Genomic DNA, 15,347 nt, shown 5'->3' with positions numbered 1-15,347 from the left:
AGAAACTACAAATACATTCTCTTATACATTCCTTATTGGCTTGATTATCTATGCGCTCCATATAACGAAACTCGGCCATTCGGTTTCCGCGCTTCTCGTTCATTACAAGGGATATCGGAAAGCGTGCAAATGGTACAATGAGTTGATGTGCATTGGAAATGCATTGTGCACATATGTACATGTGCAAATGAGAATAAATGTGACAAGGCAACTCAGCATTACGAATGACTGATACTGCCTGCATTTCGGTACGAGCAATAAATAAATAAATAAATAAATAAATAAATAAATAAATAAATAAATAAATAAATAAATAAATAAATACCCGAGTGTCTGTTTTTTTTTTTTTTTTTTGTGCACTGCTTGAAACCGGAACGTACGGCACATTTAGGAACTATGTGCATCATTATTGCAGTGTCCTTTTCCGGCTCTTATAAACATTCTTCCGTATCATTTCGGATTTCCTGTGTACAACTGCTCGTGTTTGCAGCATCGGTGTGTGCCTGCTCGTTGGGGAAGGCCTGTGCCGACTGCAGACTCTGGGATTCCGAATGCTGAGGTGGCTCAGCGTGGTCTCCTGTTTCGTCGTGGTCGTCCTGTTCGCACTTCGCACGTGGGACCGCAACAACGTGTGGGCCTCACGCGAGGCACTTTTCGAGTGAGTGCCGTCTCTATGTACACACGCTATATTCCAGTGGAAATTAAGCTACCCTAACTAGCTACATACCTTGACTTCTCTATTCGAACACTTGCGCGATGCGGAAGTGTCTGATGTAAGAGATGTGTCTGATGTGTAAGATGTGTGATGTGATGTGTGTGTGATGTAAGAGATGTGTCTGATGTAAGAGATGTAAGAGATGTGTCTGATGTAAGTGTCTGATGTAAGTGTCTGAGTAAGAGACTGATGAACCGGTGTGATTAAAATTGGATGTCTTTGAAACAGAATGAGCTACTCTACCGTCTGTTCTAATAAAAATTCTGATTTAGGGTGTAACATTTTACAGAGGTGCTGACGAAATTTCTTAAATTAGAAAGGATTCGCACGTAAATTGGACCTATTTTTTCCCCAGCTTACGGGAAATTATTAGATTGTTAAACGCAACATTGCAAAAGTCTCATTCTTGCGAGGCCAATTACTTCAATATTTTTCATTTGACATGTGTAAAAATATGCAGTTTATAAAAGTCTGATGCCGTGTTTCATTACTAGAAATCTAGCCCCGAAATTCAATCGATCCTTGCTTTCTTTAGAAACGCAACAAACGTCGTCGTAAATTGTGTCATGAATGCCAAGTAAAACTGGCTTTTTTTTCATCTGCTTTGATGGTCGAGCTCTCTAGGTAAGGGTTCGTCTAACGAACAAGCTTCAGCACGTGGCTAGCTGCGATTTCCCTATTCAGATACATGTAACAGGCAGAAGTGCTTTTAAGAAACCACCTCTAGAACCATCTATAATAAACTTGTTGCATTTGAGAGGGAAAGCTACATTCTAGCTATTTGGAAGCAGAATTTTGATTTGGGACATCTTTCTTTTGCAAAAATTGCTGAAAATTGCCGAGTTCCAAAGAAATTGTGGCACGAAGCTTACAAATTCGTAACTGTTCATCCAAAACGGATATCTGAGTTCTGTAAACTTTATCTGTTAAAGCATGTCTAGCGCACAAATGTATATTATTTATAGCTTACGCGATATCGCTACAATGTTTACGACGGTTTGGAAAAGTCCGATTGACACATTACAAGTACTTTACTGAGCGATGTATAGTGCACCAGTGTTTCTCCGCTTTATATGTGTTATTATGTTTTTATTACGGAATTTGATACCATTTTTTCTTGCTGGGGTACAGAGTCGTAAACTTCATTCATGAGCTCTTTCAAGTTTCGAAGAGTTTTGTTAAAACGTTGATGGCTTCAAATAAAAGTTCGCTTACTACAGTTACTACAATTTGCAACCTTCTTTTCAAAGCAATAAATCTAATCCTAATTGGTGCTACGGATTCTGAGTACTACGGTTTGCCCTGTTCCCACGTATTTAGATAGGAGCTCTCGAGCTATGGATGTTAGTTAACTTGCACTGGTAAACAACTGTTGTGGCAGCCTGAAAAACATATAGTGTCAAAGCCAAACAATATCATTTGGCTAATGGCCGTGCTATCGTAAGCCAAGAAAGATATGGGCGCTCTTGTTTTCCCCAGAATTAACGAATTTCATAAGATGCTTATGCGCACCATGTGTCTAGAACTATGCACATGAACTCTCTCTCTCTCTCTCTCTCTTTGGCTTAGTATAATGCTCGTTTCGCTCAGCCCCTCTCACTCGCACAGGGTATTCAACCGCATGCCTGCAAGGTTATCCATCTTGCATTCGTTCTTTTCCCTTGCTGTATCTATGACGGCTGCAAAATATGGCTTTGGTGTAAAGCTAGGAGATTGGCGGTTATAATAACCATTGATTGTTTTGTCGTTCTCACTGCTGAAGATCCATTGTCAACCACACTGCAAAGTATTCGCAGAGTTTGAATATCGATGTCACAGAGCTTATTATGTGAAACTATTTACAGTCGTTCAAGCCAAGAAAAGCTATGCAAGTTGCTAATTTGCACATCAGGTTGAGCGATTCCAGCGTGCTCTTAACCTGCACTGGTGTCTAGTGTACGCAAACGGTGAAAACTCACAAACGTTACACTTTCCAGCGCATCATTAAGGAGAGCAAAATTGCTCACACATCTTGCTCCTAGTACGTGAAAAAAAAGAGATACGCCACTCTTGCGGTGTGAACAAAAGTTGATAAAAAATTCATGCTTACTGATAGAAGTAAACAGTACAAATGACAGCCGTAAATCAAACGCTAAAGAAACAAACAAAGAAAACACGCCCGCAGGCAGGGGTTAAGTTGGATAAGGCTAAGTAATAGGTTAAGAGCCCGCATAGTTTCAGCTACTTCAATATCGACATTTTTTGAAGGATTAAAAACAACAAAGACGGCAGAGTAATGTGCGCTTCTGTTTGCTAGAAATACCCGCTTGATCAACTATCTTTCAGATCTGGCATCAGAGATCTCCCTAGGAACGCCAAGGTGCACTACAACTACGCAAATCTTCAGAAGGATCTCGGAAACTCGGAACTGGCCATCAAGCACTACAGGATAGCGATCAAGTGAGTCCCAAAGAAAAGCGCTGTTTCACTACGTACATATCTGCGGATTCGAATGTGTACATTTGCTCAATAAAATTGCAATAAAGTTTAACACAGCAAGCTGGGCGAGTTGGTAACTGAACATGTTTCTTAGGGGTGAGCAGCGCTACCCGGACGAAGGACAGAGGAAGAGACGATACGAGCGCTGACTGACATCTCTTTGCATGATAAAGAAGCAAAATTTTTGTATGGTAAGATAGGCTGAGAACCTGTCACCACTTGTACGCGTCACATGTTCATATTTTATGTATATATATTCACTTGTTCGAAAATAATAAATCAGTTGTCAGTCAGCGCTCGTATCGTCTCTTCCTCTGTCCTTCGTCCGGGTACCGCTGCCCACCCCTAAGAAAGATGTAATAAAGTTTAGTTGAACTGAAATTCAAATACTGCATGGGCTGTTCATATTTTGCTATGAGTGATTTCTAGTTCTGTGTTTTTTCGCAACTTCTTCGGGCAAGGTGAATTTCTTTTTAATTGTTGCACTGTGCCTTCTGTTTTTCTTTTTTTTTCAGACTCTGGCCAGAGCATGCCAGCGCGCATAATAACCTGGGCACGTTGCTCGCTTCGACGGATGAATCAGAACATCACTTCCAGCATGCCTTGCGTATCAACCCAAACCATCCAGGAGCTCACTTTAACCTCGCCAACATCTACAGGTTAGCGACATATACGAAGTGCCGTTCACTTTGCCAAGTATATTACCAGGTGCAATCTACTCTCCCCACTCCGCGCTTTACGAGGTGCCAGTTGTCTGGTATGCACCCTGTTTACACCCGCTTGTTGCAGTAGTAGTAGAAAACTTCTTTCTCTCACGGCACATTTTACCGTATGTTTCAGTGAAGAAATTGATGAGCAACAAGAGAACAAGCTGAGAGCAGAAGCCGACGTTTCGACAAGCGGACTTGTCTTTTTCAGGGCGGCTTGAAAAAGTCGCCTTGAAAAAGGCAAGTCCACTTGTCGAAACGTCGGCTTCTGCTCTCCCCTTGTTCTCGTGTTGCTCATCGTCTTGAATTTCTATCTCCCGCATTCCCCGTGTTTTCCCAGTGAAGAAATTGAGAAATTACTAAACACAGTTTAGCAAAGATTATTGGAGATTCTTAATGAGAAAAAATTATTCTCCGCTGTGGACTTTAGCATACACGTGGCTTTCACTACAGGGACAACTACGTCGTGAGCATTCGGAATATGACGATCGAGAAGTGAATTTGTGTGAGCAAACCTACGTGTACTTAGATCGCATTTGAGAACCACTGTTGGTGAAAAAGTGTTCGCTGCTCTCTGTTACGCAACCGTTCATCCACCAGGTCTTGCTTTGGGGCTTTGAACACTATACACCAAATGCGATACTCGTTACGGAGACAGTTGGCGAAGATCCAACCATATACAGATCCCAAGAGCACAAGTCTCGATTCCTAGCATTGCGCCATATTTTTGAGTGTAGCCATTTCAACATGAACGCATCGGTGAAACCTATGTGTATCTTTCATGCTAGTAAACAAATTTAACTATTACCGCAATAGCAGCGGTCGCGGGAATAATGCGTTAAAGGCTGGTTTATTCTTGGTCTAGTGGCGTAAAGATCTCATAAACAGGCCACACAGTGCAGCCACAATACAGTGTAATGTAAAATGTGCTGTAATTACCGTAATACAGCAATTGTTTGCATGTTAATTGGTGTGGACGATATAGAAATAGTCATCTCCAGGAAAAGCTCAGAGGGGAGGTGTAATGAACATCTCTTATGCAAAAATTATTTCGCTTTTTCGTTTAGAAGACAGATCAGTTGAGAACACCTTATTAGTAACCATCACGATAAAGTACCTCAACATTATACATTTGAGACCTAAGAACTCATTCATTCATTCATTTTATTTGTTCTTCACAACATGACGTACACATTGTGAAAGGGGCGAAGAATAAAAACCGTTTCATTACGGCTTCAAAAAAATATTGGTCCCCTTGGCATTGGCGGCAACGAAGCAACACAGGCAAAGACGGTAAAAAGAAAACAATAATAGCATGAGATTTTTGCGAATGACACGGTGTGAAGTTAACAATAGAGCTGAAATGCCATATTTAATACAGATACTTTTCTGATGAAACAGTGTATATATTGCTGTGTGTTGCTCGAACACACATGAACTCAAAATGACTTGTGGAAGCGTTTTCCGGTATCACGCAATATTGTGCACAATAATCCATGAAGCAAATTTTCATACGATGAACATATGTAAATTGCGAGTATTAAGCATTGATACTCATAAAGTTATCGAGTATACGCAAGCAATTGAAAAACTGCAGCATAAATATGTTCTATGCAGAAATAATTTTACATTACGCTGCCTTCTGTCACGGCAAACCGTAAAAGAATATGCAGGCCACCTCTAGTTTATTTGAAGGACAGTATAAACGGTATTTACGTTTGTTTTATTACGTTAGAATTAGGAATGTCAAAGTGTAAAAAGGTGCATGTGCGTATATTGAGGTATGTATACATAATGGAACTTACGGTGCCCTTCTCCGGATCACCGTCAATCGCTCTTCAAAGAGGCAGGACGTGTGTCATGGGCACTCCTAAACACCACTTCGCAATGAGGTGAAAGGGGTCTAAATTATAGATCTGGGACCTCTGAGAGGTGCCACGCCATGCTCTCACGTTTCTCTCGCATTTACCGCCTAATCGCCAATGATTTTCCCCCCTTTTTGCGTTAGGATTTAGCAAATCTTAGAAACACAGGCGTGAACTGTTAGAAACATTACCAACATGCCCGTTCATCCACAGTTGCGTTTTAGAAAAATTAGGTAAAGATGATAGCGAGTATATTTACCAAGAAGACTGTTCCAAAGATTATCTGCAGTGTTGGCAATTGAGAACGCTCTGCAATTACTACGTTCTGGATGAAACTCCGAACAACTAAAATAACGCAGGTCTTATTGGATAGTGTCACACGTGCAGACGTAACGAGAGGAGATATAGGGGCTATCTTTAGCGTTTTAGTTAAATTAAAAGGCATAATTGCGATCGTAGCTATGCAGTGGTAAGATGGTTCTTGGACCTTAGGCAAATATCACAGATTGAACTGCTTCGGAAAAAGTAATTACCGGTAACGCAGCCTTCTCAGCAATTCGAATTGACTATAAAGTTACAATACTAAAATGCAATGTACAGTATAAGATTTCATAAAATTCGATAAAAAATAAGCATTCGTAGTGGGAAGAGGTGCAGCAGAAAGATAACATAGATAAAATACCTACGGTTTTTGCAAATCTTCTTTGCTACTTCATGCACATGTGATGTTCATAGATGACTAAAGCCTAGGAATTCATTGTGACTAATTTCCTGCAGAAGTGCAATGTCAAACATGAATTATCCATACTCAGTGATTGGCCAGATATTTCAAAGAAAAAAAAACAAATCTAATTGTTATGTATGTCTGGAATTAGGTTTTTCTTAAGCAAAGAACCAGAGGGGGACCGCTGAAAGACCGATTACCGGACGTAAGCTGTTAATAAGTTATTTCTGTGATCTATACATATAGACGAAATGCTCCCAGCAAGCAGTACGAGATGTACCTTATATATAACAAGAAATGACCAAGATTTCATCCTTCGGGAACGCATGTATTATTGTTTAACTCTACATTGATATAAATATTGTCCCGTTGTAGTGACTGGGAAGAAGCAGACAGTAGCAGAAATGGAAGTAATAAATTCACTCTTTTATTGGGCGACATTTTCCCCAGGAAAACAAGCGACACTCAAAGCACAACGATAGCGGCGAGTACAGTCGTCGGTAATCGAAATCTGTATTACGGGTCAGTCGCATCGGCTATTTAAAGATCAGTCATCGTAACTTCCTAAGTAATCGTTGGTGCTTGCGTACGTTGCAAGTAGTCGTGTCGCGTATAAAATGAGATAAGGTTCTTTCGCTATAGAATCGGCGACAACGTTCGAGAAACAGCTGGTACATGAAGGCGCGCCTTGCGCCTAGTTATAACTTTGTAACAGTGGTTAGCAGGCGAAAAATAGTCAAGCGTCAAAAAATAACTAATGTAGTACACGTCTCAATATATTGCTATCAATTTCTTAAGTAAATTTCTGTCAGCGTCTTGACAGTGTCAAGGGCACAGTAAGCCACTAATTTTATCACTAGTAATCTAGTGTTGGTAATAGCCAAATATTTGGTTAAATTATTAACTATTCACATGCGTCATACATCGACTATGTTTTTTCCAGTGACCGCTTTTCACCGGCTAACCGCTGTTACAAAGTTCCAGTATGAAATCTTTCTCGAATTTCGTGGCCACATTTATAGCGAAAAAATCTTTGTCTCATCAGAGTCCTTGAACAAAGCGAATGGTGCTATACATTCTGTAACTGAGTGGTGAACATTCTGGAACACCTTGAACATTATTAACTTACGATGAGCCATGTGTAAGTCGCTGACCCGTCTGACTCGTGAATAGGATCTCCACGATAGACGACTGTGCCCGCCACTACTGTTTCTGCTCTCAGCGTTAGGTGTTTGTTTTTTTTGGCACAAATTCGGCCAATAAAAAGTGAACTTCTTAAGTAAGGCCTCTGGTAGTGTTTCATTCGTCACCACCACGACAACGTGACCATATCCCTCTAGTCAAGAACTAATTTCACTGAAAGGCAGCATGCGAAATTATGTGTATTTTTTTTCTTTTATGTATCCTTGCGGTACATCAGACAATGGATAGTTACTTCAAAAAAGGATGAAACCTTTTAGGCAATTAATCCTACTGTTACCTTGCTAATTTGTAGAAGTGGTGGTAGGAACCGACAGTTATGGCTGGGAAATTGGTGTTCCTTTCAAATATGGGTATTATCTTGCAATGTTGCTGTTCAGGGTTGGGTACATTTATGTTTGTTAATGGTTTATTTTTATTTATTTATTTTATTTTTCAAAGGGAGAATAAGGAACTTTGTTCATACAACAAAACGCAGCCGCGAGTTGACCTTCTATGTCCAATACCTTTATGACGGAGTACAATTTCGTAGATGGCCCCGAAAGCATACATGCCGCGGTTTTACGCGCGAGTGTAAAACCGCTATGCGCACCGAGGGCTGTCGAGGGTAGGTCGAGGGGCAGTGTGAAGCCGCAAAGGAAGCGGAGGAGGAAGGCGCCTGGAGGTGGAGAAGAGAATCGTGCGCCGGTGAAAGTACGAAGCAGCGCGCTGAGCCAACGCCACCTAGTTATTTGTTTTTTTAGGTGGCGTTGGCTGGGTTGACCTCTCTGACAGTGCTACAGGTGCTGTCTCGTGATCCGCCGTATGCTGTGTGTGCAAGTGAAAGCGTGTGACGGTAAACCAAAGATGGCGGCTCAATCTCGAGCGCGCAAGGGAGGAATGCGGCGAGGAAGCGTGCCGTCTTTCCACCTGGGGGGGGGGGGGGGGGGGGGGGGGCTTTTATTTCGGCGGCTGCTGCTTATGGTGCCGCCGCGCGAGCACTATCTTGATAGCGATCTGCAATGTGGACAGTCTAGCCGCCAACCCGCACCGAGGGCCAATAGCTTCATGTGCGCTATAGGACCCGTACGCTTGTTTGTCAACTGCGTTCACGAAATGAAACGTCACTGTCTCTTTTTTGTGGCGCTGATTCAACAATGCGCAGGTCTTTGTTCTCTTGCTCACACCAAGCAATACGGCCAATGTTTATGAATATTGGCTGCAAACTGTGCCACAGAACTTGAAGGACAAGCAAGAAGACCAAGACGAACCCAAGTGCCTGGTGATCGCCTCGGTGCTCTTGCTTGTCCTTCGTTTTCTTTGGCAGCGTCTACAATCTTGACAAATCGCCTAGCCCCACACTACGTTTTGAGTATAAATATTACTTTTGACCTGTGATCCACAGTTTGGTGAAGCAAAGAAACTGTTGATCCCTATCTCTGTCAATACATTTTTAGCGCATATAATATTTCCTTTCTAATCGCACCGATGTTCTCTTTAAGCAACCTAAAAAATTCATGTACATTCGGTAGGCATCGTAACATCTGCTGAGCCTTGGAATGAAGTGTGAACTCATGCAACGTCAATATGTTAATTTCTCACAAAGTAAACGGGGTCAAAAGGACGTGGCACGGACGCTGCTGGAGCGTGCCTTGGAGTTGGAACCCGATTTCTGCGAGGCATACTCGTCGCTGGCGGCGCTTGCCGCCGACGAGGGAGACCAGGCGGAAGCCGAGAGGCTGCATCAGATGGCGCTGAACAGCGACGCCCACAATGCTGACGCCCGCAACAATTACGGAACGTTCCTACAGGCACAGGGTGAGTGGTACTTCTGTCATTCTAAAGCGCGACAAAAGCCGAGTTGCTACTGTTTTGCCCAAGAGAAGGAAGCAGAATTACGAGACTCTTCGCTTTTGAGAGCGAACCAGATGTAATGTAATGGCCATTGTCGACGGGAATTACCCACAGTTTCTCTAACACAAGCTACGCATAACGTATTCATGGTATTTTCAACATGCTTATACCGCTACACAATCTGTGGGATACTGCTAATATTACTGATTCGCAAGTGCCTCTGGTTTAGTATTAAAGATAACCAGGTGGGGGGGTTCTGTAAGTGTCTACCTAGTGGACATGTACATTTCGTGTGTTGCTGAAGGTCTGATTAACAGACCGGGCATACGCGTCAGAAGAAGACAAACGCTCCCAGCCAATCAACCATTCACCACTTCAGCAGTAGACAAAATGGGCATGTCCACTAGGTGGACACTTACAGAATAGCTCCTCTTCCCCCTCCTCCCTCCTAGTAATCTAGGTGTAAGCACAATGAAATCTGCCCGTTATCATCCGTGAATTGCATTCAAATAGTTGCTCCGCCAGGCTCTAGTCCTCTACAAAAGAAACGTAAATAGGCGCTTCTAATTAGCTGGCCGTAAGATTTCTAAGCTGCATAACCTGCTAATACCATTCCATCATATTAGGGGAATTAAAAATGAAATGTGCAGGGGCTGGAACAACTTTTCACAACGTAAAATAAAGAATACGGAATATGTAAATTTGATGCATAGCGCGTAGTATATAGTGTTAAGACTCGCCTGTGTGGTGAACAATTTGTGCCGTGCCGCCAAAGCCACGGCGAAAGTCCGGACGTTCTAATTACGCGGAGCCGCACGCAACCTTTAATAACGCCTAGGTGGCCGCAACCGCGAAAAGACGGTAGCCCTTGTGCGCGCATTCTCGCCTCCTTACCTACAGCTCGCAAGACGCCCTGATGTCTGCGTAAGCTGCACAGTGCATTCTTACACCGTGGCACAGTATCCTTCAGAGAGCTGGACAGTTAGGCTTCATGTGTAAATTTCCTCTTTCTTCTCCTCCTCGGCGAAGGAGACACCGGCGATCTACGTGTGTGCTTGTGTGCGCGGCAGTGCCTTTCCCTCTGCTGGGCCAGTGGCGGTTAGATAATTCTTTGTACTGGCTTCCGTGTATCGAGCGGCGTCCGCAAGTGTGGAGAGCATTCGCTCTCTCCTTCTCCTAAGCTTTGGCGTTCCAAAGACTCCATAAAAGACGTCCCCGCCAACGGACTGAATCAGCCTTCAGCGCAAGCCAGAGTGTGTGTCGCTCTCCGTCAGGAAGCTTGCAGAGCTGACCGCTCCGTAGCGATCTAATTAAAAGTTCTTTGTTACTCGTTGCGTCGATCGTCTCGCGTGTCTGCCTGGGCCCATCCCTGCTGGTCAAGCTCCAGACCGCCAGGCCCTCGTGACCTCCACGGTCCTGGGTACCGGTATGTAACAATATCTAAATGTAAAAGAGCATCTGAATCGTTACGGTGAGGCCGTGCGATCACTCACTTGCGCGCTCATAAGGAGCAAATATAGACTGCTTGATTCCCCTTCTGCAAGGGCCCATTTCAGGCTTGCAGTATTCTTGCAGACAGACAGACAGGCAGACAGACGCATACATGGCCAGAAAGCTCGTGCCTTGTGACGGCAAAATTTACCTACATTTTTTTTAACGTGTGTGCATGTTTCCTTATTCCCAGGACGCATGGAGGAGGCGATGGCCCAGTACCAGCGCGTTCTGCATACCCAGCCTAATCACACCGCTTCTTTACTGAACGCCGCAAGAAGCCTGCGTAGCATGAACCTCAACAGGCAGGCTGAAAGCCTCTATAAGAGGTACGTGCAATACACGCTTAACAAAAGCTGTTACGAAAGCATTTCTCTCTTTATTCACGAAATCTTCAGCTTTGAAGATTTTGGTTTCACTGTATCCACAATATAAGACACGAAACCCTGTAGATCAAATTGCTGCAGAATTAGCATAAAGTGTTCAACAGTGGAAGCTGTTTAATATGGTGAAATGTTAATTATTGCGAAAGCATTATATGCCCCATTACGCGTCGTAGTCGGTGGCCTGACCGAATGATGGTACCAAATATGGCCGACGGTACTGTTTGGCACGCTTCCCCATTCGCTCGGTTACGCCGACGCCGACGCTCGCCGCCGGAACGGGCCCCTAAGAGCTGCGCTCTAAAACAAATAATCTAAAGGAGGCGGGGCTAGTGACGCAAATGTGACCTGGTCCCTCGGTTGCACAATGCTCGGATTGACCTCAAATGTCTCAGGGAGGTTCCTGTAAACAAAGTAAATTAATGCCTTTGAAAAAAAATGTTCAAATTTTTGGTCTGTGCGGAAATCGCACCGAGACGAGCCCGCTTCCCGGACGCCACGGCCGGCTCCATGGTTCTCGTTGACTAAAGGCTTACTTAGTGCGTGGGTCATTGCACACGTCACGTCGCGGCCAGCTGGCTGACTAAACGTGTGGCTAAACGCACTATAGTGCGTGCGCGTCGTTGGGCACGTGACGGCGCAGCCTATGGGGAGGAGGTGGCGCCATGTCAGGGGTGTATAAAATGGATGTACAAAATAAAAAGCATTAATGCCCAAATGAACGCAGTTCAGCGGTCCTTCTAGTTATGAACACCGTGCGGGCAAGCGAGCGCGTTTTGATTTGGCCTTACCGAGGCGCAGGTAGAACGCAGGCGAGAGCTTGCGCGAACAAGGAACGCGCGGTGGACATTTCACCAAAGGGGCTATACTGCTTTCGTATTCCCACACGTAAGCAGTCTTAAATGTCTCTGCCGAAACTTTGTCAAGGTCTCCGTGCTTTAGGGACATCTGTGAGCCGACATTATATGTACAGTTTTCGTATCCTGAATTACTGTTTGATCGCACAGAAGAAATGTGCAATCACTAGCACTACTTTATAGGTAGTGAAGTGCACCGCCTGAACTTGAAGTGCACCATGCAGCAAGAAACGAGGAGCAAAAATTTTCACCGACGATTGCGATACTCCCTAATACGAAATTTGAGCGCAGCTCTACACGTGTTTTCATTTCGCGATATATTCGCTAGCGCGGACAATCTGTCTCGTGCGGCACGTTGAAAACGGAGTGAAGTGTGGCGCGACTGCCTCGCCAATCGAGAGATCACGAGAGGAAGCGCGTGGGTGACGCGTGGTAGCAATTCACAGCAGCAGCCGCAGACAGACCTCCACTCATGCGGCGCTTTGTTTCCATATATGGCATCGGTGAACAGGCGGCGGCGCACTACGGCGCACTACTCTGGCACCATCTAGTAGTGGTAGTCGCCGCAGAGCCCGTCGTACGCGGCACTACGCTTTCTTCTCACGCTTTCGCCATACCCTTTTGGCGACGAGTGACCACGTAGGCCGGTAAAATCTCGGCCTTCCTAGGGAGAGAACAGACGGACACCGAGCTTTTAGAGTAGCATTTTTTTTATCTGTCTCGGAACGCTAGCCCGTGCCGGCGCGTGCCAGCCGCACCTGCCTCGTGTAGACGCGAGGTAATTCTGATGCGACGGCGATGCCGTTGCCACTACACCCTCCTCCTCCGCTTTCCGCCTCATGCTTTCACTCTAGCCTCCTCCGCCGCTTTCATCCTCGGGCTGTCTTCGCTATCGCCGTCTTTCAACTCCCGCTGCTCTCCGCGTTCGCTCTTTCATCTTTCGCTGTGCTCGTTCGCTCGGTTACGCCGACGCTCGACGAAGGAACGGGCGCCTAAGAGCTGCGCTCTAAAACAAAGAATCTAAAGGAGCTGGGGCTCGTGACGCAAACGTGACGCGATGCCTCGGCTGCGGTGTGGGAGAATAGCAGGAAAGGGATGTCGCTTGCGGTAGCTATAGTTAAGGCAAAAAGGAAGAATGTGCATTTCATCTATATTCTCTCCTGTCTCTTGTAATAATGGAACTATTAAAGGAAAGCTCGCTATCGCTCGCCTTTTAGGCGACGCCGTACAAATTCAATTGCATCATCGAAAATTTTATAAGGCCTGGCGAGGGGCCCTTAAACCTGATTGCGTTGCAGAATTTCAACATCACTTACCAAGCCTACATCGTTTCTGTAGGTGTATATATTTGCAGTTTTCTATCCAAGTATATCGATAAATCCACCCGCTCATTAAGAGAAACGGAATCTCGTAGCTTCTATGTAGATTTCACTCATAAACGCCTTTGAGACGTTATTTCTTTCATACGTCAACCTTCATAGATGCTTGAGAAGAAACTGCCGTCGTGGTAGTGTGCATGTCATTCTCTCGCTTTTGTCTCAGAGCACTGGCAGTCGAGCCGGATCCCCAAGTGATGGACAACCTCGCTGTGTTCTACGTGAATGCTGGTCGCCTGGACGAGGCGCAAAAGCTCTTCGAAGATGTGCAGCGGCTCTTCCCAGAACACCTGGATAGCAAGGTTCACCATGTAAGTCTTAAAGATGGCTGTAACTCAGTTGAACATGGTTGTGGGCTATTTATTTGAAATACTTGCGAGCTTAAAGGGCGCACATTTTCAGACGGGATCAATGGTGACAGACACTGGACAAGCGCTACTTGTTTAGGCTGCACCGCGAGTAGTGCAATTTAGCGAAACGACCAAATTATAGCACATTCGAATAACTTTTTTTGTCTTCTTTTTTTTGTGCTTCACTTATATTTACAGTTCGTCGTATCTGGGTATCGTGCACGAGGCCCTTTAGTGCACGTGCAACACCAAAAAAAAAAGGCGTCTAAATGCAGTTTGGAGCAAGAAAGACGCACCTAGTTAGCGCAGAACAAGCTCCAGAGGAGTAATAATGCGTAATAAGCAGAAAAACAAGGCCGAAATAACCCAGATGTGCTCGTTCAAGCAGCGCGCGCCTAGAACCTGAGCCGGAAATGTCGTTTTCGTGAACGAAAAGTGTAGGTCGATGCCGGATATAGCGCAGTTTATAAATGTCGGCTGATCCCGAAGGTAGTGTAGCCTAAAAAGAAAGAAATCATATTAAGAAAAGTAAAGTAGCGTGAGAAACATAGGCGAAGTTAAGGCCACTGAACAACAGTGGACATCGAAGAAAGAAAGACATCTTCTTGGACAGCCTTTCTTCCCTTCCGAATCGCAAACATAGGAAAACATGGCAATAAACCACATGTTACACTAACGCGCCCCAAAAGACCTTGTCTTTCTTCGATGTCAACCACTGTTGATTTGCCTTATTCACCAAACGCTATCCTTCTTTGCTGCAGAACATCACAGATGTGTCACCGAAACAATAACGCGCTCCCATTACCTCGCACGAAAGCGAATCTCCGCTATAGCCTGCAGTTTGGTTACAAAGAAATCAACCGATAATGTTGCTGTAACTGTCCCGCGGCTTCACTGTTGATGGAAAGCTTTATCACGTTCGGGCTACGCTTGCATTCTCGTGTCGCATCTTAAGATGTTTGTTTGTTAAACCTCCAACTCTCGCAGTCAATTCCTTCTAAGGAACTTAGTTTTGCATACTTCAGTTACTGCTTTCTAACCAGAGAGAGCGAGCAACTGTTCATCTTCATATATATGTGTTCTTCGTTTTTGAAACCAACAGAGTTCATGAAACGGTGCACCAACGAACAAATTAGGCTAACATTGTAGAGAAACACTAAATCCTGCTGACATGCTTGACATTTCTTTGTTGTTTGTTTTAGGTCATGCATTTCTTGACAGCATGTGATTACTTATTCGCAGGGCGAGAAAAGAGCCAAGCCTCATCGGTGTGGCTTTGTCCTCCTACATTTGTTATGCTGTAAATGGAAATCAACAAATAAGTAAAACAGCGTACATGGTTATCCTCTTTAAACTTAGCGCAGACCC

At 44.4% G+C, this 15,347-nt stretch overlaps 1 protein-coding gene across 1 annotated transcript in view; it reads left to right on the top strand.

Annotated features, from left to right (window-relative positions):
* Positions 1–513: 513 nt before the first annotated feature.
* The window catches only part of LOC119432435 (protein O-mannosyl-transferase TMTC1-like), a 33,821-nt gene continuing 18,987 nt past the window's right edge, over positions 514–15,347 (top strand). Inside the window, exons 1-6 of the mRNA XM_037699602.2 lie at positions 514–658; positions 3,041–3,154; positions 3,709–3,852; positions 9,275–9,486; positions 11,207–11,342; positions 13,796–13,940. Of these exons, the coding sequence (XP_037555530.2) occupies positions 552–658; positions 3,041–3,154; positions 3,709–3,852; positions 9,275–9,486; positions 11,207–11,342; positions 13,796–13,940 (858 nt within the window). The 5' untranslated portion in view covers positions 514–551. The remainder of the gene's footprint in view (positions 659–3,040; positions 3,155–3,708; positions 3,853–9,274; positions 9,487–11,206; positions 11,343–13,795; positions 13,941–15,347) is intronic.

This window comes from Dermacentor silvarum, chromosome 11, assembly GCF_013339745.2.
Source record: "Dermacentor silvarum isolate Dsil-2018 chromosome 11, BIME_Dsil_1.4, whole genome shotgun sequence".
NCBI lineage: Eukaryota > Metazoa > Arthropoda > Arachnida > Ixodida > Ixodidae > Dermacentor > Dermacentor silvarum.
The sequence above is the reverse complement of the archived record's forward strand: the minus strand, read 5'-3'. Positions and strand labels throughout refer to the sequence as shown.